The sequence below is a fragment of the Talpa occidentalis genome, unplaced genomic scaffold (genome assembly GCF_014898055.3).
Source record: "Talpa occidentalis isolate TD23 unplaced genomic scaffold, MPIMG_talOcc4v2.1 talOcc4.4, whole genome shotgun sequence".
In the NCBI taxonomy this organism is placed as follows: domain Eukaryota; kingdom Metazoa; phylum Chordata; class Mammalia; order Eulipotyphla; family Talpidae; genus Talpa; species Talpa occidentalis.
This window is the reverse complement of record NW_023604295.1, coordinates 2,995,587-3,023,420: the sequence shown is the minus strand read 5'-3', so window position 1 is coordinate 3,023,420 and position 27,834 is coordinate 2,995,587. Positions and strand designations below refer to the sequence as shown.

Here is a 27,834-nt window from a genome sequence, read left to right as displayed (position 1 = left end):
AGGCGCGAGCGCGCGGCCGGCGTGGTCCCCATGGAGCTGCCGTAGCGGAGCCGGGGCCGCGGCAGCGTCCGGGATGAGCGCGGAGGAGGCCGACCGCGGGGCGTGGCTGCTGGTGCTCAGCTTCGTGTTCGGCTGCAACGTCCTCAGGATTCTCCTCCCGTCCCTGTCCTCCTTCGTAAGTGCCGGCCTGGCCTTCCCGGGGCCGCCGCCCCGGCCCCCGCGCGCCCGGCGGGGTCTCAGGCTCGCCGGGCGGGGCGCGCATGGCCCGGGCCTCGCGCGGGGCGGACCCGGCTTTCGGGGTCTCAGCGCTGCGCGCCGGCTGTCGCGGGCTGCAGGGCGCCCCCCGGCCCGGGTGTCTGCGTTCTCGGGGCGGGGCGCGGCCTCGGCCCGGGCTCGGCGGCTGGTGCGGGCCCGGCGCTGCCCGGCGGCCTCGGCCTCGCTCGCGGGCGGGCCGGGTCCCGGAGCAGGAGCCCGCGCGCAGGAGCCGCAGCGGGGCGGGGAGGCCCGGAGCCGAGCGCGCCGCGCCTGGGGCCTCGCGGGCGGGAGGGCGGATGCCCGCCTCGGGGCTCTCCGACGCTGCACGAGCAGGGGCTTGGCGGCCCCTTGGGTGGTCGTGGGGTGTGTGCGGGGAAGTGTGGGGCGCCGAGCCCGTGCAAAGGGCGCCCTCTGTCGCCCCCTGTGGGAGCGAGCGGCTGACCCCGGCTGACGCCTGGTAAGACGGGGTGCGCTCTTCCCAGCAGCATCCGGTAAGACGGGGTGCGCTCTTCCTAGCATCGTCCGGTAAGACGGGGTGCGCTCTTCCTACCATCATCCCCCGAAACTCAGTGGTCCCTGATTTTCTCTCCGCATAGAAATTGGTACTTAAGAGTAGCAGGAGCCCTGCCTCTCCCTGTTGTGTTTTCCCAGTGCTAGCTGAGTGCACGAAGCTCTGACCCGGGCCTGCCTACCGCGTTCCTGACAGGGATTTCTCTCTTAAGCCCTGGCATTCGGAGTCTTTCCCCAGCCGCCTGGTTCTTAGGATGATGGCACGAGCCCTTAGCATTGCATAAAAGGCCCTTGAAGAGCTGGCCCCTGCCCATCTCATGCCTTTAAATTTTTTTGGGGTAAAATATGTTTAAAATCTACTACTGAAACCTTTTTTAGGTGTACAGTGCACTGGCATTAAGTCCACTCACATTGCTGTCCAGTGCCATCACCTAACTCCAGAACTGTCTCATCCTCCTAAGCGGAAACTCTACTCATTAAACCCTGAGTCCACGTTCCCCTTCCCTGGAAACCAGCCAAGGGAAATCATGCGATATTTGTCCTTTCATGTCTGGTTTACTTCACTCAGCGTATTGTCTTTCTGGCCTGTCCTTGTGAGGGTGAGCGCTGCGCCATTGTCTTGCAGACCACCTCTTGTTTGCCTGTTCACTTTTTTGGGTGGGTATTTGGGTTGTTTCCATCTTTTGACTTTTGTGGACAGGCTAGAACATTGATGTACAAATAACTACTTGAGTCTCTGTTTTTAATCTTTTGGGTGATTCTTAGAAGTGGAGTCGCTGGGTCATATTGGCAAATCTACATCTGCTTTTTCTGAGACACCGTCCTGTTTTCCACAGTGGCTGCACCATTTTACATTCTCACCTGCAGTACAATGGGGTTGTTATTGCTCCACATTCTTCAACACTTGTCTTTTTTTCTTTTTTGGTGATAAGAATCTTCCTGATAGGTGTGCAGAGGTGTGTTTTTTCTTTTTAAAGATTTATTTTATTTATACAAGAACCAGGGTACAGGCCAGATGCGCAGGAGGATGAGAGGATTCACTAGAGACAGCGGGGAACAGAACAGGCAGACTGACTGCAATCCACTGCTGAGGGGAGCAGCGGGGAAAGAGGAGAGGTCTTCCGCGCCATGTGGGACCCTCGCTGGCTGGCTGATTGAACTGGTGCTGCAGAGGCTGCGGACAGCTTCACAGCACTGCGCTCAACCGCCTGCACCACTAGGGAAGGCTCCACCCGGTGGTTTTGATGCTCATCTTCCTGATTAGTGATGTTGAACATCATTTCATGTGCTTATTGGCCACCAGTTTATTTTTTTTTAAGATTTATTTATTTATACAAGAGCTGGGGTGCAGGCAACAGGCGCGGGAGGGTGAGAGAATTCACCAGAGACAGCAGGGAACAGAACAGGCAGACAGAGGAAATACACTGCTGAGGGGAGCAGCGGGAGACAGGGGAGGTCTGTGCGCCATGTGGGAGTGTGCGTGTCCATCTCCCTGGACAGCTGGGAATCGAACCAGGTCTGCAGAGGCTGCGGACAGCTTCACAGCGCTGCGCCACCGCCACCGGAGAGGCCCTGTCTATCTTCTTCGAAAAGTGTCTCTTGAGTTCTTGGTCCTTTTTATTTTTTTTTTATTTTTTTTTTTTTAAAGATTTATTTATTGATTGATTGATACATACAAGCACTGGGTACAGTCAGAAGCGCGGGAGGGAGAGAGAATTCACCAGAGCCAGAGCGGGGAGCAGAGCAGGCAGAAGGACCGAGGTACACTGCTGAGGGGAGCAGCGGGCGGCAGGAGAGGTCTGCGCGCCATGCGGGACCCTCCTCCCGAGTCCAGGGAGCAGCCGGGGATTGAACCGGCGCTGCAGAGACTGCCGGCAGCTTCCCAACCCAGCGCTCAACCGCTGCGCCACCGGGGAGGCCCTCTTGGTCCTTTTTAAATAGGGCGCCAGGAGCTGTCCCCAGGGCTAGGGTGCCCTCTGCAGGCTCACAGTGGGAGGAGGGGCTGCTTTTTGGTGTAGACGTGGGAGTTCTGTGTTCTGTGTGTTAACGCGTTCCCGAAAGGATGGTTGTAAATATTTCTCGACTCTGAGCTGCTCGTCCTCGCAGTTTCTCCTGCATTCTAGTACGAATCCAGCTCCCTCCCCTCATGCTGGGCCCATGCACAGCTGATCTCCTGGCTCCTAGCGGCTGGGTGGGTTTTCATTCCTCTACAATAGTTCCTGGTTTCTTACAGGGGGGAGGCGTCTGTTGGGGGATGGCAGTGACTGTAGCCAAACTGCCCCCACCTTAGGCTCCCCCCGCCAGGCAACCCTGGCTCCCCTGGCGCGTGCCTTGTGCCGCGCGGGCGGTTGTCGGGCCTGCGCGCGTCCTGTGCTGCTCCCGCGGGCTGTGTCTCCAACCTCTCGCCTCAAGCCGGGTCTGCACCGGTTTCCTGGGGTTGCCGCTGTTTGTCAGGGCTGTGGGCCGGGTGCGAAGGGCGGACAGGGAGTGGCTGAGTCCAGCCCGTGGCTGGCGGTCGGCCCGAGGGGGTCGCGGGCGCCTGTCCACGAGGGCGTCTGCGGCCGGTGCCCCGTGCGAGGGAGCGCCCCCCAGCCCCGCAGGCCGAGCCCTCTCGAGGCCCCCCCCCCCGCCCCCCCACCAGCCAGAAGCTTGGCGGGGCCGGCCGGGCCGGGCGGGGCCGCCTGGGGTCGGACAAGGCTGCAGACCCGGGGTCGGCAGGGTGGCGTGTCCCTGAGGGTCTCCTTTCCCGTTCACGCTGGTCGAGGATGGTGTGTGAAAGCGCCTGTTGGCGATCAGCACTTCCAACCTGGAGGCGGAGAGGAGGCGGGGTACACGGACACCCCGCTCCGCGCTGCGCAGGGGCTCACTGCGCAGGCGCCGCAGTCCTGGGGTGGCCGTGGGTACTGCGCAGGCGCGGGGCGGCGCGGCGGGGGGGGGGGGGCTGAGGGGCGCCGGCGGCCCCGTGTACTGCGCAGGCGCCCTCGCTGGCGGGGCGGGGCGGGGGGCGGGACGGAGGCCACGCGAGCCCTGCGCACTGCTCACTGCGCAGGCGCCCTGACTGGCGGGACGTGGGTGGGGCACCCCGTGTTTGGTCATCGCTGCCCGGGGCCCTTCCTCACGGAGTCCCCACCGCACCCTCGGCTTCCGTTGGGGCCTGACTGCCCCTCCCGAACCTCTTTGAGGGCTGACCGCCACGTCTGCTTGAAGCCCACAAGCTCCTCCCTCCCCGGGCGCCCCCCTCCTCTGGGCGCCCCCCTCCCCTGAGCACCCCCCTCCCCCGGGCGCCCCCCTCCCAAGGCGCCCCCCCCCCCCGGGCCCTGGCGTGCGTCGAGGTCCCCCCCCCCCCGAGTGGTCCTTTAGGTGGTGGCCAGGGGTCGTGGGGCCCCCACGAGTTTGGGGGGCCGGTGCTCGGGCCGGCCGGGCGGGACCTGCCGCGCTGGCGCGGTGCGCGGGGCTGCCGGGCCGCCCTCGGCAGGGCCTCGGCTCTTTGCCGGGACCCGGAGCCCCCCAACCCCGCTCACCCCCCGGCCGCACGGGCGGCCAAGCCCTGGCCAGTGGCCGAGGGGGGTCGGGCCGCGCCCAAGCCCTTGAGGCCCCTGGCACGGGCGAGGACCGGCGGGCGGGACAGGAGCGTGCTCTGGGCGACCCCGGGCCCCGCCTGCGTTGTTGGGGGGTGGGGGGTGTCTGTGCGGACTCCAGGGCTGGGTTTTTTAGAACAGAGTGAAAGGTTCGGCGCGGTAAAGACAAGGAGAGCCAGGCTACAGTTCTCAAAGGGAGGGAAAGTTTGTTGTGCCCCGGGCGGACCTCAGGGACCCAAGGCGGGGGTCAGAGGAGTCGCGCACGTTGTTAGGGGGAAGCAGGGTTTTATAGGGCGAGGAGAGGTCAGGTGGGTAGTTGGGCTCGTAGGGCGGGAAAAGTTCGTAGGGCAGGTAGAGGTTCTTTGTCTGAGATGAGACTCGTAGGGGGAGGGGGGAGGCTCATTGTCTGAGTCCTCCAGGCAGGTATCCGCATTCCTGCCCCCCAGGTGGGCTTCCTGGTTGGCTCCTGCATTCCGGCCTCCTGCATGGACCTTTCACAGAGGAGTTGACTTTATTGGCGGAGGAGCAAGGAGGGTGGACCTGACCAGAGTCCATCCGTCGGGGGGGGGGGGGGGGGGGGGGGGGGCGCTGCCGCTGGTGGCCGTCTCGGGGCTGTGGGCCCGCCTGTGCCCGCCTGTGCCCGCAGCGCCAGTTTGAACTGGTCTGGTCTCGGGGTCAGGTCTCAGGTTGTAACTCCCTTCTTTTGCAAGGTCTGTAAGTCCTTTATTTTCGCTGCAGCCAACAATTGGTAGAGAGCGTGCGCAGGCACGTGCAGGCTGGGAAAACTGAACAGTAAGAACTGTAGTGGGCGAGGAAACTTTGGCGACTGCTCAGCCGAGTGCGCCTGTGGGAGCAGGAAGTTCTGCTCTGCCCCGGGTCCTGCCTATGTCAGGCCTGTCTGGCGTTGGGACACACCCGAGCGGGGTCTGCTGTGTCCAGGAGGGATGCGCTGAGGCTGCAGGTGTCGCTAGGCCTTGGTTTTCAGGTGCGTCTGGGGCAGAGATGCCAGCGGGTGAGTGGGGTCCCCGTGTGACCTCCGGTTGGGGCCCAGACCTTTTGTCTGTTGGCACATGGAGGGTGGAACTTGGACAGGACCCCAGGCAGCTGCTGGGAGGACCCTTGCGTTCACACAGGCTGGCAGCCCGTCTCTGGGGACGGTGACAGGAAGGGCTTGTTCTGTCCTTGTTCTCTCCAGATTTCCACTGCCCCCATCATCCTGACACACGTCAGAAACTCAGTATCTGCCTCAGTTCTTTGTGGACCCAGTTCCAAGTCCTAGAAAATCTGTGCCCTGCAGAGCGTACCTGTTTCTTCCAGTGAGCGCTTTCATGTCCTGGGAAGTGCTTTTGAGTACACAGGACCTAAAAGATTTATTTTTTATTTTAAAGATTCACCTTCAGAATACACTGAAATTCAAATCTTATCAGATCATACCATTGAATTCGTAACCCTAGCACATGTGATCACTTACAAGGAAGGCGGGCTAATGTTGGCATCTGTTTACACCTCTAAGCATTTTTAAAGTACTTCAAAATGTAACGGATTCTTTTTTTTTGAACACTGCAGTTGTCTGATTTAAGCACAAAACTTCAGTTCCCTTCAGGTTCACTCCCTGCCCTCACCCACGGAGGTCTCTGCAGTTTTTGCTTGTTTTGCGTAGTCTCTAACGCTAAGCATTGTTGTTTTCTTCTTACAATTTAGATTTAAAAGTCAGATGTATTGATGCATAGTTTGCATCTATTGGAATTTGTTACTGTGCAGGTGGACGGCTTGGTGACTTCTGATGCTCAGTAGGGTAACCCCACAACAGGAGACGCAACCCCCACCGCTTCAAAAAGCCCTCATTGCACCTGTGCCTTGTTTTATAAAGTTTAAGCAATATCTGTAAAATCCTTGCTCTTGGAAGGTGATTTCTATGATTTTTAAAGAGAATTGGCCTTGCATTTTCTTCTCCACGGTGGATCTGACTGGGGTGGATGCCCTTCAGTTCGTGTCAGGGGGTGGTCAGGTGTCCGCATAGCCGGCAAAGATGGTGGGGTCAAGGGCTCCTCTTCCCCTCCTGAGGCCTGCAGCTTGTGCCACTGTGCTGCCCCCCCCTCCCAGACCTGTGCCACTCTCACTGGCCGCCCCCTATTCCCCCACACCAGCTTGCGCAGACCTGTGGCTCAAATGCCTGTCCCCTTTGGCCTTTCTTATTACTCTATTAAAATATTTTAAGTGTGCGGAAGAGTTGTGCATACAGCACAGGGAACTAGCCATTTGGAGGTGTGTTGTTGGCCTGAGCCCCTGGTCACTGGGCTGGTGTGTCTGCAGCAGCTGGTCGCTGCCCAGCACCAGCCTCTCTCCCGTTGGGTTGCTTCCTCCCGACCACGGCTTCGGGGCATCCTGCTCCCGCAGCTTGCTCTGTCCACTTAATGTAGGACTGAATTCTTCAGGGAGGAAGGAGGGCGTGTGGCCCTTGGCACCCGAAAGACGGCTCTGGGGGCTGGGTGGGTTTTCATGTTGTCAGCAGTGTTACACTTCTAGGAAAGAGGCATACAGCTGTGCCAGCACACACAGGCAAAAAGAAAAGCATAATTGAATAGCATGACTCAGATCGCAGGGTGTTTTTGTTTTGTGGTGGTTGTAGGACTAGGAGCAGGACAAGGCAGCAGAGCGGCCCGGTGGGCAAAGAGTTGACCAGCTGGAGAGAGGATGGTGGGGGGGGGCGGCGCGGACATGTGCCCAGAGGAGAGGCACTGACCCGCCGGCCCCGCTACCAGATGTCCAGGGTGCTGCAGAAGGACGCCGAGCAGGAGTCGCAGATGCGAGCCGAGATCCAGGACATGAAGCAAGAGCTGTCCACGGTCAACATGATGGACGAATTCGCCAGATACGCCAGGCTGGAAAGGAGGATCAACAAGATGACAGACAAGCTCAAAACTCACGGTACTGCTTTCAGCGGGGGGGGGCGGGGGGGTGAGGAGGGGTGGGGGGGTGGTGGTTTGGGGGTGAGGAGGGGCGGGGTGGTGGGGGTGCGTGAGCGCTGGTTAACGAATGAGGCTTTATGTGCAGGTGAGTAGAGTGTGTCCTTTGGTTCTTGGACGTGTCAGATGGGATAGAAACGTTGACGTTGTCTGGAGGAAACCCAGTAATAATTACTCCTTTCTCCTTAGCGGGTGGATCTTCGCTTTCTAAACACAGAAACATGTAGCGTCCTCTTAGGTGTCTTTCAGAGCTGTGTTGTTACGGCTGGTCGTCATTTTCATATTCGACAGTCTTCTGAGAGAACCTCATAGTGGGCTCCCGGGGGCTTTTGTTCTGGTCTTGAGAAAAGGTCCCGCACTGACCTTAAGGGTTTCCCGGAGAGGCCAGGCCTCATCCACCCTCACCTCTGCCGCCGCGCCTCCCAGGCTCCGTGGTGGAGAGCACGTCTCTGGATGTGCTTCCAGAGCAGTGAGGAGCAATGCCCGAGTGCTCTGTGGTAGGGGAAATCAGGGAAGAAACTTTCGTCCTGTTAGCAAGTGCTCTATAAAAATCTGATTTTTTTTTTTTAAGATAGTAGATTTTATTTTTTATTTTTTTTTTTAAAGATTTATTTATTTTTGCATACAAGAGCTGGGGTACAGGCCGGAGATGAGGGGGGCGAGAGGATTCACCAGGGACAGAGTGGGGAACAGAACAGGCAGACTGACTGAAGTACACTGCTGAGGGGAGCAGCGGGCGAGACAGGAGAGGTCTGCTGCGCCATGTGGGTTGCTCCCAGGCTGGTCAGCGATCGAACTCATGCTGCAGAGGCTGGGGATTGCTTCATAGTGCAGTGCTTAAACCCTTGCGCCACCAGGGAGGCCCTAAAAATCTGATTTAGATGAATGTTTTTAAGGTTTTCCAAATTAAAACTTCAAATCTTATAATCTTCATGTGGTTTTATTTTAAATAATGGCATAGAAATTCCATTTTAGGGCCTCCCCAGTGGCGCAGCAGTTGAGCGCTGGGTTGCGAAGCTGCCAGCGGCCTCTGCGGCTCTAGTTCGATCCCCGGCTGCTCCCCGGCCACCGGAGGAGGGTCCCACATGGCGTGCAGACCTCTCCTGCTGCCAGCTGCTCCCCTCAGCAGTGGACTTCGGTCCTTCTGCCTGCTCTGCTCCCCGCTCTGGCTCTGGTGAATTCTCTCACCCTCCCGCGCTTCTGACTGTACCCAGTGCTTGTATTAAAAAAAAAAACTATAAAATGAAAAAAAAAAAATTATTAAAAAAAAAAGAGATTCCATTTTATATTTCCTAAGTATATTTAGCAAATATAACAGACATAATCAAAAAATGTTTTAAGGGCCTCCCCGGTGGCGCAGCGGTTGAGCGCTGGGTTGCGAAGCTGCGCGCGGCCTCTGCGGCGCCGGTTCGATCCCCGGCTGCTCCCCGGCCACCGGAGGAGGGTCCCACATGGCGCGCAGACCTCTCCTGCCGCCCGCTGCTCCCCTCAGCAGTGTACTTCGGTCCTTCTGCCTGCTCTGCTCCCCGCTCTGGCTCTGGTGAATTCTCTCGCCCTCCCGCGCTTCTGACTGTACCCAGTGCATGTATAAACAAAACAAACAAAGAAACCAGCAAACAAATAAATAAAGCATGCCTCTATAAAAAAAAAAAAAAAAAAAAAAAAAAATGTTTTAAAAGAGGAAACGATATTTCTGGGACTTGAATATTTTCTTCACAGTCCTTGACTGCTGTAATCACTCCATCCTGTTTCTCCTTTCAGTGAAAGCTCGGACAGCTCAGTTGGCCAAGATCAAATGGGTTGTAAGTGTCACTTTCTACGTACTGCAAGTAAGTGTCCTGTTGTGTCACCTGAGTCACTCAAGTTGATAGTGGACTGTCCTCAGAACCTCACGGAAGCAGGGCTGGGAATTCAGGCTTGCCTGCTTCCAGCTGCGGGTCCTGCCTGCTTGTGGTGGGACAGAGACTTCATAGGAAAGCCTGGATTCTGTCTGAGCTGTGAGATGTTGGGATTGTTGAGCCGTGGATACGGAAGAAGGCCTCTGGGGTTCTTGCTGTGCAGTGTTGGGAGCCTGTGAGGTGAGGTGAGAGCAGCCTCTTTAGATGTGGCATTTCTAAGGTCACTCATGATCTTGTTACGTGGAGTACACAGGTGAGGCTGTCTGCTCTCCAGCTAGGGAGCCCACAGTCTCAGTATAGGCCGATGGCTTCGGTGCCCGACTTCCTCACCTGGGGGGTTTTCGTAGCCTTGTACTCATTGTCGTGGCTGCCTTAAAGGAGCTCGGTTTCAGTGATAGGTGCCATCTTACTGGGGCAAAGGATTCAAGGTTGTAGGTCTTCTTAGAGCCGGGGCCCTCCAGTCGGTCCACTCATTTGGGTGGCGTGTCCATGTCCGTGACGGATGCTGCTCGGGAAGCAGGGAGAGACCCCGCCTCTCCCCACATTTCAGCTAAGAGGGCTTGCCTTTGCACGGGATGGGAGACTTGACAAGTTTTTCAAGACCTGCCACCTCTGTCTCTTAAGATGGAATTTGACAAAGCCTGGTTGCTCGCAGGAGGTACCCCATGAAAAGGGAGCACTGAGTGTGGGTGTCTGGTTGATGGGTCAGCTAATTTAAATAGTGTCATATAATGCTCAGTGAACGGGCTGCTCACAGAAGGCGCCCCCACTTGTCGCCTGTGTGTTTTGGGAATGTTGTGCACCAGCGATCAGTGGCTGGTGTACATGTCTGTTGGTGGCAGGGGCTGGATTGATGGTCTTGAGGTTGTGGATCTGGAGAGTGGCCTGGTCCCCCCGGGTGTTCCTACTGACCGGCAGTGTCTTTGCAGGCCGCCCTGATGGTCTCGCTCATCTGGAAGTATTACTCTGTCCCTGTGGCTGTGGTGCCGAGTAAATGGATAACGCCACTAGACCGCCTGGTAGCATTTCCTACTAGAGTGGCAGGTAAGACTTTTCTAGAAAACACAGTGGAAGAACATGGCTAGCTTGCTTGCGCCGATGTGGCAGGAGGTGGGCTCCCCCATTCACCCTCATTGCCGCTCTCACTAGTGAGCACAGGCCTGGCAGGGAAGAAACCAGTGTCCAGATTCAAGCCCAATACCTGGCGTCCGAGACCCTGTTTATGGAGACACCACTCTGGTTTCCACATTCTGTGACCTCTTTTCAGTTCTTCATATGCTTCATCTCTCCTGGAGCATGTACTGCTCTCGGCCACGCTTTCCTTTTTGAAAGGCAGTTTCTTGTGGATGTCGAGAATAGTGCATGCCATTGCAGAGCGATTAGAAATAGAATTAAAAACTCATTAGCTATGGATAACGCCTCTTAACATTGTGGCATATTTTTTCCAATCTTTTTAATTAATATTATTCAGGTAAGGTCATCTGAATGACGGGTCAGCTAAATACAGTTGTTTACCTCTTCCTACTTTTTAACACAGGCTTTCCCGTGCTGTTAAACTGCTTTACTAAGGAATTTTGAATAATTGTGCTTTGTTTGCCTGTGTCATGACTTACTCACTTCCCCATGAAAGGGCATTTATTTGGTCCTTCTGGACTGGGACTGCAACCCTGGGGCACACGTCCTGCCCTCAGTTGAGATGGACCACTGGGCGCTGCTCTGTGACGCCTCTGGGGGTGAATCACTGGGCTGAAAGGAAGGACTGTTTTGAAGATTTCCAGTTCAGCTCCCTCTCCCTTGCTGCTAGGTCTCGGTGCTGCCAGCGGGGCGGGCATGGGGTACCACTCCTGTGGCCTGTCTGCCTGTGTCTGACATCAGAAGGGCAAACGCAGCTTCCTTTGTCACACTTTTTGAGAGGCAAAGTGGTTTCACGGGGGCCTCACAGTTGCGAATGTCATAAAGACAGGAAGGAGACCCAGATCAGTGCCTGCCGCTCTGAGTGGTCCTGTGAGGAACAGGCAGCAACCCTGAGAACCCGTAGACAGCCCGAACGCGCACTCCCAGAGCATGGCTGTCCTGCGAGGTGTGGGCGGCCCCTTGCACCTGAGAGGCAGGGGGGAGTGCGCAGGACTCGGGGAGCGCTCACACCGACTTTCTTTATTTTCAGGTGGTGTTGGAATTACTTGTTGGATTTTGGTCTGTAACAAAGTCGTGGCTATTGTTCTTCACCCTTTCAGCTGAAAAAGAAGATGCACGCAGCCACGACACTTTAAAAACGGATTTTCACTGGGTTAAAACTTGATTTATACTGTTTCTTTCCTTTTTTTTTTTTTTTTTTAAAGAAACAGTGCATAGGTTCGTTTTGTTTGATTGTGTTTGTTCTTGGACTGTAAGTGAGCTGCTTACAAGAAACACGATCTTGGACACTCGTCATTGAGCCATAAAGGCCAGCCTGTTACGGGTGCTGGCCTGGCACCGGGGGTGTGCCCAGCGGTCACCTGGGTGTCTACAAGGGGCCATTTGTGATTTGCACGGTTGGCATAATTTAAAGTGAAAATTTTCTAATAATTTATTAAAAACAAAACTGTTACTTTTAATCCAGATTAGAAAGGAACTTAATACCACTACTGGAATTTGAACATTTCTTTCTTCCTCTCACACAGTACACTACGCTAATTGACGTTGCTCGTGCTTTGTCTCTCATTTAAATCTGCCAGCAGCGCAGTGCAGCGGGCTGGCTACTTATTTGAAACTGTTAAATTTTCATTACTCTGTTTTGTAATTGTATTCATGAGCCCATAATGCTTTGTTTTGTGCTTGAATTCTTGAATTGTATGTTTTATATTTAAAGCATTTCAAATAAGTGTATTTTATAAACGTTTAATAGTCATGCTCTATAGAAAAGAACAAAGTTAAAAAACACACCGGGAAGCCTGATTAAGTTAACTTAAATGGATGTGTTACCCCTATAGGGTATAATTCTGCTATTTTTTAAAACACTTTTTTCCCCTAATTAAATTCTTTGCAAGTGCTCCCTCCCTCCAGTTCTTTGCTGTGACCGTCACAAATGACCAGTGGCCACCGCAGCGGAGAGCTAAATGTTAAGGCTAGTTTTTGAAAGACCTCGTTCGTCGTCTTGTGCTGCCTAGCGATCTGGTAAGTAGCTCACTGCATTTCTGCTGCTGGTGAAGGGCGGTGTGTACCTCAGCTGATTGTCACTCTGAAGACCCCCAGAGTGGGCTTTGGCTTCCGTGTCACTCAGGCTTCCCCGGCTGGGCCTGCTCGGCCACAGCAAGGACACAGAGCAGGCACGATGGCAGGACTGATAGCAGATGGCCTCGTGGGCCTTGCCACAGCTTCCAGCCTCTCAGTCTCTGCACGGGCTATGGGGACCTCAGGATAAGAAGCCCCCGAGATGACTTTTGCACAAGGAGCTGCGGGGTCTCGGGGCCATAGAAGGCACAGTGTGGCGCCCACGGGTGATGAGTTGTGGGCAGAAGTGGCAGGTTAGCTGGGGAGCCATGGGCGGCCAGGAAGCCTGCCCGTGGGCTGATCAGGGGTCTCCCTGCGAGACCCTCCTAGTCTCCAAGGATGAGCTTTCTGCTGATACTGCAACAATTCTGACACACCTCAAGAGGCCAGGCGGAAAGGAGGCATAGCTCACAGCTGCTGGCTCTTCCCTTGTATGTTTGTAGTCTCTGAAGACCTGAAGTAGGGGTGATTGAAGCATCCATCTTTCTTGTCATTGTGGTTTTTCAAAATCTGTATTTGTTTTTAAATGGGTGATAAACATGGTTCTGAATTCAAAAGACACAGAGAGGGCACAGTGGGAGTGCCTGTTCTGACCCTTGACTCATGTTCTCCAATCTCCAGGCTTCCACTCAGCCAGTCTCTTAACGGTTCCCCCAGTGGTATTCTACACCTCTATGAGCAGTGTGCTTTTAAAATAAAATTATTATAATTTTAGAAGTACTCCCCCCCCCAAAAACAAACAAACACACACACAAATATTGCCTTTTAAAAAAGAAAATTCCACTTGGAAATTACAGAACGTGAGCAAGGAAGCAGACCCCATGAGCCCATAGAACCGGAACTACTGGTATTGACGTCTGTGCTCTCCCCATGTGTGCGTGTGTGTGTGTGTGTGTGTAGCTGTGGATTGTGTGTTTCTATTAAATACTAGTGTGTAGTTTCATATAAAAAGACATCTGTTGGATTTCAAGAACATGTTGAGCTTGCTTTATGCCAGTTTTGTTTGCTTGATCTTTATGGTAAATCATTTAGGGAAATCTGCTTTACCCACAAATCCACAATCATTTTTGCCTGGAGGTGACCCGCCCCTGTGGCGGGCAGGTGGGCAGAACCCTAACCGAACTCCCTTACTCTGTGGAGCTGCAGGCCCTTGGTCCTTGGGTGCGCACAGACCAGCATGTTGACCTTCCCCTTCAACCTGTTTATGTATAACCAGACCTTCGAGATTGTTTCAGGAGTCTTCTCTGACCACCTGGTGTGATAGTCAAGCTCATTATGACTTATTTGTCAACTAATTTTGTGATAGTGTTTTTTTCCCCAGTGATGCTCTAAGTGCCTTGAGGACCAGAGATTATTCTTCGGCTTTTGTATACACCTCCTGGCATTTCTTTTTTTTTTTTTTAAGAGAGATTTATTTATATAAGTACTAGGGTGTAGGCGCGGGAGGGTGAGAGGGTTCACCAGAGACAGAGCGGGGAGCAGAACAAGCAGAAGGACCGAAATATACTGCTGAGGGGAGCAGCGGGCGAGACAAGAGAGGTCTGCTATGCCATGTGGAAATCTCCCTGGCCGGGAATTGAACCGGTGCCTCAGAGGCTGGGGACAGCTCCACAGTGCTGTGTTCAACCCAGTGCGCCACCAGGGAGGCCTACCTTCTGGCAATTCTTAAGTCAGTATGTACTTTCTGAAAAAGTACGCACACATCACTTTCTGGTTTTCTGACAGATAATAGAATTTTCTAGGGTACTGACCTACAAGTGCTTCAGGACAGCGCCCTCACCTTCCCTGGACTCACTGGTCCTGTGTGGACAGGCCAGCTCTCTGTCCGCCTGTTTGCCACCTCCAGTGCATGCGTCCCTCTTCAGTACTGTCTTGAATTCAGTACTGACTTTTGAAGTTCAGTCTTGAATAAATCCTGGGTGGTCAGTATTTTTGTTGTTGCTTGTGCTTTTGGCATCATATCTAAGAATCCATGACCAAATCCAAGGTGATAAGATGCCTTTGATTTGTATTAGCTTTAACTCTTACATTTTGGTCTTCGATCCATTATTGGCTAATTTTTGTGTTTGGTGATGTAAGGGTTCGGCTTTATTCTTTTTTATGTGGATACCTAGTTGTCCAAACACCTTTTGTTGAAGAAACTGTTCCCTGCTGATTGGTCTTGGCGACTTTGTGAAAAGTCACTTTACATTATAGATACCAGGATTTATTTCTGGACTCTCCCTCTGTACCACCCTCTGTCTGTCTCTACATCAGTACCCATGTTTTGATTACTGTTACACAGTAAGTTTTGAAATTTGGCATATTAGTGTAGATCATTTTTTAACAAGATGAATGGAGAATTATAAATAAAGATGACTGGAAAGCAACAGACTTAGATTAAATTTTTATTAAATTCCCTGCAGAAGCGCTTTTAGATAGCTCTGGTTTAATGCTATGATTTGTGCTTTTGTCAGTTGGCAGAAGAGCTCTTGAAATCTATAAAGCAGGGGTAGATGCTGTAGATGCTGTAATAATATCCCATCCAGACACCATTCCCAAGATCTTTTTAGTACAGTTCTCCGGAATTTAAGGCTCAGCAGTCGTCACCAGCACACGTGCCTTTGCATGCCCCCCCCCTTCTTTCTTTTCCCCCAACAGTGGTTTTCATAAAGATTAAAGCCTGTGCCACTTGAATTTACCTCATCTTTGCTTTTAAATAGTTATTTCCCACCATGTCTTTCACTCAATTTTAAAAATAGTGTGCTGGTATGACACACCAACTCCCACACCGTTGGCAGTAGTATGGTTCAGATTATAAACAAGTTGCCCCTGTAAACTAAAGGCAAGTTAACTGATTAACATTGGTAGCAGAGCCCCCTTTGTATGGTCTTAATTACAAAATATTGGGGATACAGTGACTGTGTTAGGGCCAAGCAGGTAGCCTGGGGGGATGTTTATTACACCGAGAGGCTTTTTTTTTCCAGACTTGCAGAAAAAAAAGCCACGGTGTAGGTGTGCAAAAATATAACAAGGATACCGAATCTTAAGTGAACATGAGGAGAGTGTCGCCCACGGGGCAGGATGTTCAGTGACAGGCGATTAAGAGAGCACTCAACAGCTCCTGACACCAGGGTTGGGGATGCCTTTTTTTTTTTTAAAGTCTACTTGTTTCTCTTCAAAACTGCTTCCATGTTTTACGTTAAATGCAATTTGATTGCCGATAAATTCCTGTGAGATGGGGCTCTTGGGCTGACTGAGCTTTCCAGCCGTGGCGTCCGAGCGAACACTACAGCCGTGGCCACCAGTCCGTCCTCCGAAGGGCCATGGACGGGTTTCACGCGGAAAAACCACGTAATGTTGGCAACTGTTGTCAGTAATACACAGTGTTGTGGAAAGTCTGGCGCGCGGTAAAACAAGACCTTAGTCTAGTCACCCCAGGGCCCCGTGATGAGGGGCCCGCGGCGCGAAGGACCAGAGCGGCAGACCAGGTGTGTGAGGAGAGTGCTCACGCTCAGGTAATTATTTTTCTTTTTCCTTCCGTGGGTGAAGCGGAATCCACCGCCGTTGCCTTGGCGTCCCCGCAGGCGTTGCCGGCCGAGGCGCGCCCCGGCGGCGGGGGCTGCGGCCGCTTCCTCCTCGGCGCCTCGGCGGGCGCGCGGGCCTCGGCGCCGGCCCTCAGGACGCAGCCCGAGCCGAAGAGCTCCTCCATCAGGCTGCTCTTCCGCGCCAGGAAGGCCGCGTCCGGCGCCTTGGCGCGCCCCGCCTTGCCGAGGGAGGGCTCGTCGTCGCGCGCCGGCTGCCCCGGGGGCTCCCCGCGCCTCGGGCCCGCGTGGGGGGCGCCCGCGGCCGGCAGCCCGTGGTGCAGGTTCTCCACGGCCTCGGAGAAGGCGTAGCGCCGGCGGGGCCTGGGCGGCGGCGCCCTGGCGATGTCGGGGGCGCGCTCCCCGCGTGGGCTCCCCGCCCGGCCCGCCGCGGCCCCCGGGGCGCCCTCCCTGGCCGCGGGGCCCGGGGCCGGGCCCGGGGCCGGCGCCGCCTCCTGCTCGTCCTGCGGCCTCGGCCTTCCCGCGTGTTCCGGCGCGGCGTCCGCCTCCCGTCGCTCCTCTTCCTCCGCGGCATCTGTTTCAGAGAAAGCCGGCTCAGTGAGTTTAGAAATTCATGGGTTTCGCCCCTCGCCTGCACCTCCTCACAAGCATTTTCAAGTGACAAGGTGGGAAAACGCGCGCAGCCCTCGGGCGCAGGGAGAGCGCGGTGGACGCCGAGGTGCGGTGAGCTGGGGCACCGCGGCCGGGAGACTCTGAAGCCCGAAGAGAAACACGGCGGCATGGCCGGGGAGCGAACCCCTGTCCCTGACTTACTGATCCTCAGCGTCGCTGGACATAGCGCCAGTTAAAATAACGAGAGTATTGTTTTCTCAACCAATCTGCAAATTCCAGATTAGGTGGGGACCTGGGGAAACTGGAACGTTTGTCCCCCCCTTGGGGGTGTCAGTTGGCAGGGCTATTTTGGGATGGCAACTTGGTGGCCTCCCTATCAGAATGTTGCGGGAACACACTCTAGACGGGCCACTTCTCTAGGGCCAAACCCTGCACAAATGCACGGAAGGTTTGCGCACCGCAGCGTGGCTGATGCCTCCCGTGACCCAGTCGGGGTACAAAAGGACAGCACTGGCAGCCTGTGGCATTCCAGGCAGTTGTTACCGAGAAAGAGGTGGAGAAGTCTGAGTTGATGGAAGATGCATAGTGTGTTTCGGAAAAGGCTATTTGGGGAAAAGCCCGGTTCCTGGGACCCAGGAAGCCCTGGGTGCAGCCCAGACGGGCTCGGGTTCCCAGGCCTGAGCAGCCCCGGCCCTGTTAGAAGCCTGCAGCCGGTCACCCGTGGGGAGAGGGGACAGGGTCGTGTGTACAGGGAGTTGGGAAGTTTTCACATATGAACACATTCTGAAATAAATTGAACCATTCATACTCAGGAAAATAAGGGAATTCTAGCAAGAGAAAGAAAAATGTTTCAAGAATTAGTTAACAAATCAAAACACAGGGTAGATTCTGAGCCAAATGTTGCTCTTTTGCTCTTTGATCCTGGAAGCAGCATTGACGCTTGATGGCTGGGGCTGCCCAGTGGCCACCAGCCCCCACCCCCAGCTCTGGGCCCTGGGGAGACTGGTTAAGGGAAGCGCGGGAGGGTGAGGCCTGGGGCCCGCAGCTTTGGGGGAGGCCCCCGATCTGCTTCTCACATGGGCAGGGCCACACAGACATCATGTACAACGATTGTTTAAACTGCATGTAGGTGACGTGTCCTTCCACGCACACAGACAGTGCACAACTTTACAAACGTCAAATAAAGACTGGGCAGCTGCTGGCGTTACCTTCACACTTTCTTTTGGCACCCTCTTGGTTTGGCAGTTGCCCGACACCGTGAGGGGCTGCACAGGCGATCTCAGTTGACTTTTCTTTCTGACCGATGTTTCTTGTTGTCTTATTCCCCTGTAATCAGAAAAGCAGTGAAAACGTATCTTTGGGGACAGATAATTTTGCTATTCACTGAATACAAACATCATTTGTATAGAGCAAGTAATAGAACAAGCACCTGTTTATCGTCTAATTCATTTTTGTAATGATTGGCTTATCAGAGCCTGAAAGATTTCAGATGTGCTGTACCTTAGTTGTCAAAGATGGGGCATCTTCTGATTTTTGGGTCTCCTGGTGTCTCATGATGGTAAATGGGACGCTTTTCCTGTCCACCTGTATGGATTTTGTTGACGAAACTGCAGGAGAGGAGCATGAGCATGTGAGCAGCCTATCCCCCACCTGGAAGCATACTGACTTTAAACACGAAATAACACCGAGGTGTGCAGCGTAATAGTAAAGCAAAGCATGTGATACCTGCTGACATTTTCCAGTGTGGAACATTTGCTGGTTTTATTTACCCCGCTACTCCCCTGCTCCTTCTTGCGGGTGACCTTGGTTCCGGGAATCTCAGTGGCAGAGAAAGCAAGTGGCCCCAGGGTTCGAGGGCCAGGGTGTAGCACCTGAGGACCCGTGTCCCTGCTTCCAGAAGGAACTCAAAGCTGCGGACCTGGGTGGGATCCTGCGAGCCCCGCCCCCGCACCACAGGGGCAGGATCCCAGTGGTCACATCACCACGAAGTCCAGACCTGCTTTCCTGGGACTATTACCCCATTTAAATGACCCCACATTTGCTTTCAACTACTCTGCTGGCTTTATTCTGGATTGTGAACCAGAAGCAGACACACCAGAAGTGGCCAGGAGATTGGAGGTGGTGGACAGGTAGCTGCTGCTGTCAAAATAGAGGCGGCCTGTTGTGCCTCTTTTTTTTTTTTAAAAAAAGATTTATTATGCATACAAGAACTGGGGTACAGGCCAGAGGTGTGGGGGTGAGAGGATTCACAAGAGACAGTGAGGAGCCGAACAGGTGGATCTAGTGAAACACTGCTGAGGGGAGCAGCAGGGAGACAGGAGAGGTCTGTGCCCTGTGGGTCACCTCCTTGGCAGGGGATCGATCTCATGCCGCGGTGGCTGTGGATAGCTTCATAGTGCTGCGTCTTAACCCCTTGTGCCACCAGGGAGGCCCATGCTGTGCCTCTTCCGAGTGGAATCTAACTCGGGGGATACTGTGTGCCGGGTGGGTTGGTACACGAAGCCATAAAAGCAATGACAGCAGCAACAGGGTGGATCTCAAAACCATCCCGATGAACAGAAGCCTCCGGCCCCTGGAGAGCACAGGCTGTGTGATCCTACTTACACGAAATCCTCACACAGGCAAATAAGCTAAGACCAACGGAAGGGAGTCAGAAGCCAGGGGCTGGAGCTTCGGGAAAAGATGGACACGATGTGTGTCTCGACTGGGCGGTAGCTCCATGCATTTGTCAGGACCCACTGATTGAACACTTGGCACGGGGGCGTGTTACTGAGGTGAATGGCGCCCAGAGGTGAAGCCGATTTAACAAGTGCCTGGCCTGCTAACAAATGGAAAGCTGCTCTTTGCCAGACATTCTGCTTCCAGCTGAGGAGTGGCCCTGTCTCCGCCCTCAGTGAGGGCGGGAAGGCTTGCAGACCAGGGGGCCGTGCCTGATCCGCCCCGCTGGTCCCGGCACATCTCTCTCTTTATTTATTTTTAAAGATTTTTAAAAAAATTTATTTATACAAGCACTGGGTACAGTCAGAAGCGCGGGCGGGTGAGAGAATTCACCAGAGCCAGAGCGGGGAGCAGAGCAGGCAGAAGGACCGAAGTACACTGCTGAGGGGAGCAGCGGGCGGCAGGAGAGGTCTGCGCACCATGCGGGACCCTCCTCCGGTGGCCGGGGAGCAGCCGGGGATCGAACCAGTGCTGCAGAGGCTGCGGGCAGCTTCGCAACCCAGCACTCAACCGCTGTGCCACTGGGGAGGCCCTCTTATTTATCTGGACTCACAAACTGTGTCCTGGTGCCTAATAAAATGCTTTTCTAGAATCCCCAGTATCCAGTGAGACACGTTAGGAAAATCTGACTTGATACTTAAAAATAGAGATGAGCAAAAATAAGGAAAACGTACCTTTTGGATAATCTTTGTCTTGCGAATTTTTAAGTATCCGATTCGTATAGATGTTTCTGATTTCAAGCTCTCGATCCTTCTCCTAGAGAGAACCACAATACCATTTTTCTGTGCATGTTTGTTTTTGTTAACTTTGATTTCTTCTAAGGCACAGGTTAAATAAACTCAATTTTCTTTAAACACACTAGATTCTGGCAGAAACAGGCCACATCATTACAGATCACGCCTCACACTAAGGGGTGTGTCCAAGCTTTTCCAGGTCAGCATTTTTTTCAGTCTCCTGGGCCTGTGCCAAGTTCATTGTTCTGCGTGTTTGAAGCCATTTGATGATTGGAACTAATCAAAATACAAAAAGTGAGACCCTCAGGCCACAGTCACACCCCGCAGGTGTCAGGATACTCCTTGGGTGTACACGGGGAGGCAAGTCTGCCGGCTGCATCCAAGACCCTGCAGCTCTGGCCCACCCTGGTGGAGAGGCGGGCAGGCGCGAGTGAAGGTGTCTCACTGACAGGAGAGGAAAGCCCAGAGGAAGGAGTGAGGAGAGAGGAGGCTGTGAGAGATCTACGAGGGAGAGAGGTCGTTAATCCAATGGGGTTTTGGGTTTCCTGGTGCCGCTCGGGCGCAAACTGTGAGCCAGGGGAGGTTCAGGGGCTGAAGAAACTCCATGAGGTTTGGAAAATCTCAGTCAAGAGGCTTCAGGGGATTCGCCACCTTCCATAGCCCCCACACTCAGCATGGAGCTGGGGCTCCGGGTGTCCCTGCGGTCAGTCAGGAGGGGCAAAGTCCTGCGCCCTGAGCCAGGTGGCGGGTGCATCTGGGATGCAGGAAGCAGCTGTGGGCGATGACCGGGGTGCAGGTGCCTAATGGGGGCTGGCACAGCTGGCTGCTCCTACAGCCCCCGGGACCCCCCTAACTGTCCGTGGGCGACAGGCCCCTGTGAGCCCCACTTCTGTGTCTGTCTCATCTCTGCATCTCCTGGTTGTTTTGGGGAGATCTCTTCAGAGACCCTACATCTTTATCTTTATTGAATTTTCTGTGCTGGCAATCACATCTTAACTCACTGTTTTCTGATGCCCCCTCCCCCCCATTCTCATTGTAGAGGAGGCCTCTTCTGTCCAGGCAGACGCCTGGGGGGTTACTATCCCCTTTGGAGAAATGCCTCTCCGCCCGGCCTTTTCCCTTGTTCGGATTAGGCTTTTCCTGTTGCTGAGTTTGTCTCTTAGCCTCTTCCTCTATGAGCTCCACTCCCGTCTCTTCCTTTTTTCGCTTTGCTGTTTATTTGTTGTGGAAGACTGTGTGTGCTGCACCCCGAGTGTGTGTGCTCTCCCCGAGTCTGGCTGCACCCTAGGGGTGCTGTGTGGCGCTCTCTGGTTTCGGGTGTGAGCGTGTATCAGACCCGGCGGCCTGGGGCCGGGCACCCCGCAGGTGGGTATCCCCACATTCCCTTTTTCTTAAGATTATTTGTTTATTTATACAAGCACTGGGTACAGTCAGAAGCGCGGGAGGGTGAGAGAATTCACCAGAGCCAGAGCGGGGAGCAGAGCAGGCAGAAGGACCGAAGGACACTGCTGAGGGGAGCAGCGGGTGGCAGGAGAGGTCTGCGGGCCATGCGGGACCCTCCTCTGGTGGGTGGGGAGCAGTCGGGGATTGAACCGGCGCTGCAGAGGCTGCGGGCAGCTTCGCAACCCAGTGCTCAACCGCTGCGCCACCGGGGAGGCCCCCCGCATTCCCTTTTGTGAGGCCCAGTCCCTGACACTTACTGCCCAGCTCCACTCATGCATTAGCAGCCCGGACAGCCAGGGCTGGTCTCCCCCTTTCTCAGTACTGATTGGGGTGCTTTTGCCAGGAGGAGTGCCCCCCCCCCCTTACCAACTCCCCGGCTACTCTGAGCATATGAAAGGTAAACGTAATTGTCTCTTTTCCGTTATGTACCAGTTTTTGAGACAGTTTGCTGGCTCCAGAGGGCTCCTCACTGAGGCTTTTCAAAAGTGGTGTCATTATGAGCCAGGATTTCTATATATTGGATGAGTTTTAATCCACGCAGGTATTTTTATTCCCCCCAGCTCCCCCCACTTTGGCAGTGACCTAATCGAGATGGGTCCAGGTGAGTCCTTCTGATGCTGCCCACACGTAGCTTGCAGAGGCGGCTTGATTCCTTTCGGTGGGCGTGGAATGAGAAGTGCAGAACCTTGGTTCCAGGAGTGTTCATGACCACTGAGTGGGCCACACCAGAAAATACACATTTACATTTAAGGACAAAATATATGATAAATTCATACTTCATTCATACATCCCTTCAATTTGTGATGAGGACTGCAGGGTTTTTTTTTTTTTATTTAAGATTTATTTATCTATGCATACAAGAACTGGGGTGTAGGCCAGAGGTGTGGGGGTGAGAGGACTCACCAGAGACAGAGCGGGGAACAGAACAGGCACATCTACTGAAACACACTGCTGAGGGGAGCAGCGGGGAGACAGGGGAGGTCTGCTGCGCCATGTGGGTCAGCTCTCTGGCCGGGGATCGAACTCGTGCTGCAGAGGCTGTGGATAGCGTCACAGTGCTGAGACTTAACCCCTGGACTGCAGGGTTTTTGTTTAGCCTTCTCTTCTGTATTTTCTTCCTTCTATCCCTGGAATCCCGCTTCTCGGTAACACTGACACCATGTGGGTTCTCTCCCTGAATGGACGCAGAACAGTGTCAAAATAACCAGACGACACCACACCAACAGTGACGTTTTCTCTGTGACGTCACGCCACTGCCGGCAGACACAGAGCGTTCCTGGTTTTAGTGTCAGGAAATGCTTTTCAGCTTCTTCACATTTCATCCTGCTTCATGCCTGTGCCAAGTATCACACGGTTCCAAAGTCAGTGCTATCAAAAAGATGTCTAAGGAAGTCCAGGCTCAGTGACTCTCCCGGGCCAGCCGCTCCCCACTTCTGCCGTGGCCCCGTCCTTTTTTATGCACAAGCAGACGCGGGGGCCTCCGTGCTCCCTTCCTTCTGCAGTCGGCAGCATTCTCCACGCCTCCCCCCTGCCTTCCTTTGCACACTCAGCAAGATCCCTTGGAGCTTATCCCGTGATCTTGGTCCTTTTTGCAGATGCACAGAAATCCGTTGTGTGGGGGTGTGGTTACTTCCCAGAAATAAATTTGGATCTTACTGTCTATAGAATGTTGCATCTTTCCTTTCATTAAGCATTGCATTACTATTAAGCATTTGTTTTGTCAACATTTTTTTTAATGAGTACATCCTACTTACATGCCTGTGGATACACACGAAAGCATAATGTTGATTTTATAATTCCCTCAGTGCATGCATACATGTGTGTGTGCATAGGTGTGTGCGTGCCTGTGTGTGCGTGTGTGTGTGTGCCTTGAACAGTGGACCTTGAAGTCTCTTCTGTTCTATTTCTAAGCTGGCTGCTATGGCCATGCCTGTTTTCTGGCATATTCTTCTCTCTGAAGTTTCCTAAGACTCTCCCCTGTCTTTCAAAGGGAGTGTTTACATCCATCTTTCTCCCCTTATGTCCTTTGAGGCACCTGGGAGATCTGAATTCCCTGCTTGTCATAAGTGAAAGTCTCATCTCAAAAAACAAGCTTAAGATTTACTAGTTGAGCCTCTAAAGAGCTGCATCTCTGAAGTGTCTTAACTCACTTTCCCAACTTGTTGGACATTTTAGAAATGCTCAAGGCACAATGATAGCAAAAGCCTGAAAAAATAAGTATTTCTAATACCCATTTTTAAAGCATACTTTAAAAGACAACTTTGCAAGCATTTGCAAGTGAAACTCTAAAATAAATTTCTGGGCCATTAAAATGACCTCGTATTTTAATGTCATAGGTTAATTTTAACATTGAAAAACGTATTTGGGGTTACATTAAAATGTTAGCAACATGCACTAATATTACTTCATGCCATGAGATAGAAAGGTTAAGAAGTCTTGTTAATGAAGAATTTTAATTTTTCTAATCATGGTACAAGTCTACCAGGCTGTTAGCTCATTCTAGTTAAAGTGAGTTCTAATAACCTTAGGCCTTCTGTCTGTTCATATGGTTGTAGGAAAGAAAGGTAATTTGAGAAACATATTCCTGAAGTGAAATAATTTAAAGCTATACCGGGCCCGAGTCACTGTGCTGTTTTGGGGAGCGGACGCTCATGGCGTTGGAGACGCACCTTAAGTCTCTGCTGCAGGTGGGTCACCTCCATCTGCAGGGTCCTCGTGGCCGCCTGCGCCGCTGCCGTCTTCCGGCTCTCAGTGGCCAGCTGGCGGCTAAAGGCCTTATTGTTCAACCTCAGTTGTTTTTCCAAGCTCTGAAAACAGTATACAATTCAACGCTCTGTCACCCGTGTCGTATCTGTAAGAACCTGCATCGCAGTGGAGCTAACTACACTGAGAAGCGCGAGTTTTCAGGGCCATGTCAGTGGCAGGCTGGCAAGGGGCAATATAATTTAGAAGGGATTGGAACAATAACAGAATAGCCAGAAGCCCCCGGTCCCAAGTCTAGAAGATATTTTTTTTTTTTAGTATATGTGCTGCCGAAGCGAGCACACCAAGTCTAGAAGATAAACATCATGTGTTTTGAGCCTGCTTTTCTTTCTTTGACACACTTTGGAAGTGCCACGCTGGGAACGACACCTGGGCAGGTGTGCTAAGTGAAGTGTTCCGAGCGTTGCCTTGTGTGGCAACTTTAAAAAAAAAAAACCCTTCCACCCCTGGGCCAAAGGGCTGTCCAGCCGCCCCACAGCGGTGCAGACCCCCGAGGGGTCCCACACAGGAGCCTGGAAGTAAGTCACAGCAGGGATGCCAGCGCCCGCCCCACACAGCCGCCTCGAGCTACAGGACTCCGACAGGAGGCTTGGCCACATGGCCATTTCTGTCCTTCCTTTCTTTTCTTTTTAACATAAATTGTGGTTTCCTTGCTTATAACAGCAAGAAATACGGGAAGTTAAGAGGATAAAATAATCACTAAAAATCCTACTTCCTGAAATACTAACATTAAATACCTACAGTTCGGGCCCTCTAGCCTCTCCACCAAGGGCTTTACCACCAAGTAGAAACTCCCCATAAAATCAAGTGCTTCTGATAAGAACATAATTTGTTTTGAGATCCTTTTGTCTATACGATGTAAAACCATGAACTATGTAAACATTTACATGTAAAAATAGAAGAAATAAAAATACATTTACATGTGGGACATATGCTAAGGTGGATCCAGTATCACCTCCTGAATACAATTTACAGTATACAGTGAAAAAGTGTATACTGTGAAAAGCAATGTTCATTATTTTCTGTCGCTCACGTATCCATTTTATGTGAGAAAATTCTCTTTGAAAATAGGGGAGGATTTTACCAAAGAAGAAATAGCTGAGATAACCAAGTGGATGAAATAAACTTAACATTTTCTTCTTATTTCAAGATCACAGAAAATTCTTGCCTGTCACCAACATGTATCAAGGAATTAAATGGTCAATCCAGTTATGTTTCTGTCCACAGAGTCCAAAGTCGAAGGTCAAACAGGCAGAGTTCTTGATACAATGAGTGTGTTTCCCCAAGTCAAGCCTTGTAGGGTAGCCCCCAGGTCACTTCTTCAACTTTGATTTCTCCCCCCTCTCTCTTCACAGGAGCATATCTGGGGGAAATTCCCATCCCTCAAATACTGAAATGTCTACATGGTAATGTACACAATGAGGAGGGCTGAGATCAGGAAGGGACTGAAGAGATGCTCTGCTTAGGTTTTTAGGAAGTAGCCTTTTGCTAAAGTTTGCCTAAGAGACTTTGCAAACAACACATAAAAACTTTCCGGCAAATAAAGACTTGTTTGATGCCTGTAGCTGAGCTGTCATTTCCAGAGAAAGGAGTCCAGCCCCAGAGTGAACCTGTCACCACAGAGTGAGCTCTGGTAACCATGACAGCCTGGTCACCACAGAGTGAGCTCTGGTAACCATGACAGCCTGGTAGCCACAGAGTGAGCCTGGTCACCATGGAGTGAGCCTGGTCACCACAGAGTGAGCTCTGGTCACCAGAGAGTGATCCTGGTCACCAGAGAGTGAGCCTGGTCACTTCAGAGCGAGCCTGGTCACCACAGAGTGAGCTCTGGTCACCTCAGAGTGAGCCTGGTCACCTCAGAGTGAGCCTGGTCACCACGAAGGCCACCACAGAGTGAGCTCTGTCACCATGGAGTGAGCCTGGTCATCACAGAGTGAGCTGTGGCCACCAAGGAGTGAGCCTGGTCACCACGGAGTGGGCTTTGGCTACTGGGACAACAGAAGGCCCATTTCTAGTCTTGAGCTGCTGTGTCTCCCCTTTTCACCTCCTGCTCCCACTCCCATCCCCAAGAAAAGTCAGCATCGTCCAGTGTGGCACATGGCAGCCACCTGACTAGCCACCTGGTCATGTTCCATTCACCGTGGGACAGGACCAGTGGGCACCATCCCCACATTAATTTTAAAACCTTAACATTTCTAGATCTCTGAAATACAGACCTGGATTTTTTTGTCATTTGTTTCCATTTTAGTGGTAAGACTAGACAGTCTTTGAGTAAGTTCTCCCCTCTCTGCCAGATTCTTGTCCTCAGAAAGTCTCTGCAGTGTCTGCAGAGTGTCTTTCGTCCTGAGTAGTTCGCCGTCTGTTTCTCGAAGTTTCCTAGATATGGCTCTTTCCTTTGCCTGAGATTTCCTAAGTAGCTGCCTTAAATTTTTTACTTCACTCTGATGTTGAGCTACAATCTGAGGTAGGTTATTTTGTGAATTCTCGTACTTTCCGATAGCTCTCAGGTGTCTAAGCTGAACTTGTTTCAGAAATTGGTTTTCTATGACTGTGGCTTCCAGCTTGCGATGTATGTCAGTTAGTTCGTTTTTCAGCTCTTTGATCTTGTGTAGCCTTGCGGAGAGGATGCGGTGAGTCATAGCGTCTCTTCTCTGGGTCACGTTGGCTTGGGAATTGGAAATGGGCGCCTTGCAGTTGTGCTTTTTCTCCATGGAGATTTCTGGGCCTGTGGAAGCAGATAACCCAGTTTGTTATTAGTAATATGCATTCAGATATGCAGATGTGTAAATATACACACATGAGCATCCCCCCATACACATGCAAACTAGAGCAGGAAAGAACTTTATAGTTATCTCCCGTCACGTGATTCTTTAAGGTCGGTGCTAGTCTAATTTAAAGCTGGGTAGTTTATGTCATTTGTCCATCACTGTTCCCGTATGCTAGGCATTGAACTACATGAAATCCAACACACGAATGGGATAGTGAGGATGTGGCACTAGAGCCAGACAGGTAGGAAGATCTCATAGAATCAAAAAGACCCTTCAAAAGCCAAGTGGCAGTTTAGCTAGATGGACAGATATCCCATGTCTGGATGGGAGGCCGGTGTGTCCTCGGTTAGTGTGGCTGGGCATACAGAGTCAGTGGGTTGGCTGTGTTTAGGAATCTACTTTAAATAAAAAGTGTCTCAACAATATTACATCAAGCTTTAAGCACCAAGCTTATAAAAATCATATGTGAGTTTGTCAGCTGTCCCTGCATTATCATCCCATGCTAAAGATGGATGGACTGATGCTTGGCTGTGGCACTCACCAGTGGGCAGCAGTGTGTGCCTGTACCTCATCTCTGTGTGCATGTGTAAGGGGCTTGTAGGGGTGTGTGTGTGTGTGTGTGCACGCAGGGCTACGTATCAGTACATATTCTGAGAGGAGACTCAAACTGCATTCTAAAATCTAAAAAAAAAAGCTGGTGCTTTGCTGGAGAGTGAAGGGGCTTAGTGACCAGTGTCACTGGAGTCCCAGCCTTGGGCCTGGGTCCAAGCGTGGACGTGTCCTCTGAGACGTGGCTGACTGTGAGGAAGGAGATTC

The 27,834-nt window shown here is 52.6% G+C and overlaps 2 protein-coding genes across 3 annotated transcripts in view; one reads left to right on the top strand and one right to left on the bottom strand.

The window, feature by feature from the left end:
* The first annotated feature begins 30 nt into the window (after nucleotides 1-30).
* GET1 (guided entry of tail-anchored proteins factor 1) lies at nucleotides 31-15,617 on the top strand. 2 transcript variants are annotated; one of them, XM_037524932.2, is made up of 5 exons: nucleotides 31-175; nucleotides 7,106-7,271; nucleotides 9,071-9,138; nucleotides 10,137-10,251; nucleotides 11,372-15,616. In XM_037524932.2, the coding sequence occupies exons 1-5, from the start codon at nucleotides 74-76 to the stop codon at nucleotides 11,443-11,445; spliced, it is 525 nt and encodes a 174-aa protein (XP_037380829.1). In that variant the 5' UTR covers nucleotides 31-73; the 3' UTR covers nucleotides 11,446-15,616. The 2 variants fall into 2 exon arrangements, with proteins under 2 accessions (XP_037380829.1, XP_037380830.1); XM_037524933.2 differs by lacking the exon at nucleotides 31-175 and adding an exon at nucleotides 4,968-5,328 and having other exon boundaries at nucleotides 11,372-15,617.
* The window catches only part of LCA5L (lebercilin LCA5 like), a 26,893-nt gene continuing 13,888 nt past the window's right edge, over nucleotides 14,830-27,834 (bottom strand). The window contains exons 4-10 of the mRNA XM_054700635.1: nucleotides 26,467-26,975; nucleotides 24,157-24,294; nucleotides 19,985-20,066; nucleotides 18,093-18,199; nucleotides 17,801-17,918; nucleotides 16,467-16,554; nucleotides 14,830-16,358 (exon numbers count right to left, since the gene is read on the bottom strand). Coding sequence (XP_054556610.1) covers nucleotides 15,950-16,358; nucleotides 16,467-16,554; nucleotides 17,801-17,918; nucleotides 18,093-18,199; nucleotides 19,985-20,066; nucleotides 24,157-24,294; nucleotides 26,467-26,975 — 1,451 coding nt within the window. The 3' untranslated portion in view covers nucleotides 14,830-15,949. The remainder of the gene's footprint in view (nucleotides 16,359-16,466; nucleotides 16,555-17,800; nucleotides 17,919-18,092; nucleotides 18,200-19,984; nucleotides 20,067-24,156; nucleotides 24,295-26,466; nucleotides 26,976-27,834) is intronic.

Excerpts from the sequence above, each read along its gene's own strand:
- GET1 (XM_037524932.2), top strand. The coding sequence starts at position 74 with ATGAGCGCGGAGGAGGCCGACCGCGGGGCGTGGCTGCTGGTGCTCAGC. Across the intron at positions 7,272-9,070 it reads AGACAAGCTCAAAACTCACG|TGAAAGCTCGGACAGCTCAG; the intron begins GTACTGCTTTCA and ends TTCTCCTTTCAG. Across the intron at positions 9,139-10,136 it reads TCACTTTCTACGTACTGCAA|GCCGCCCTGATGGTCTCGCT; the intron begins GTAAGTGTCCTG and ends GTGTCTTTGCAG.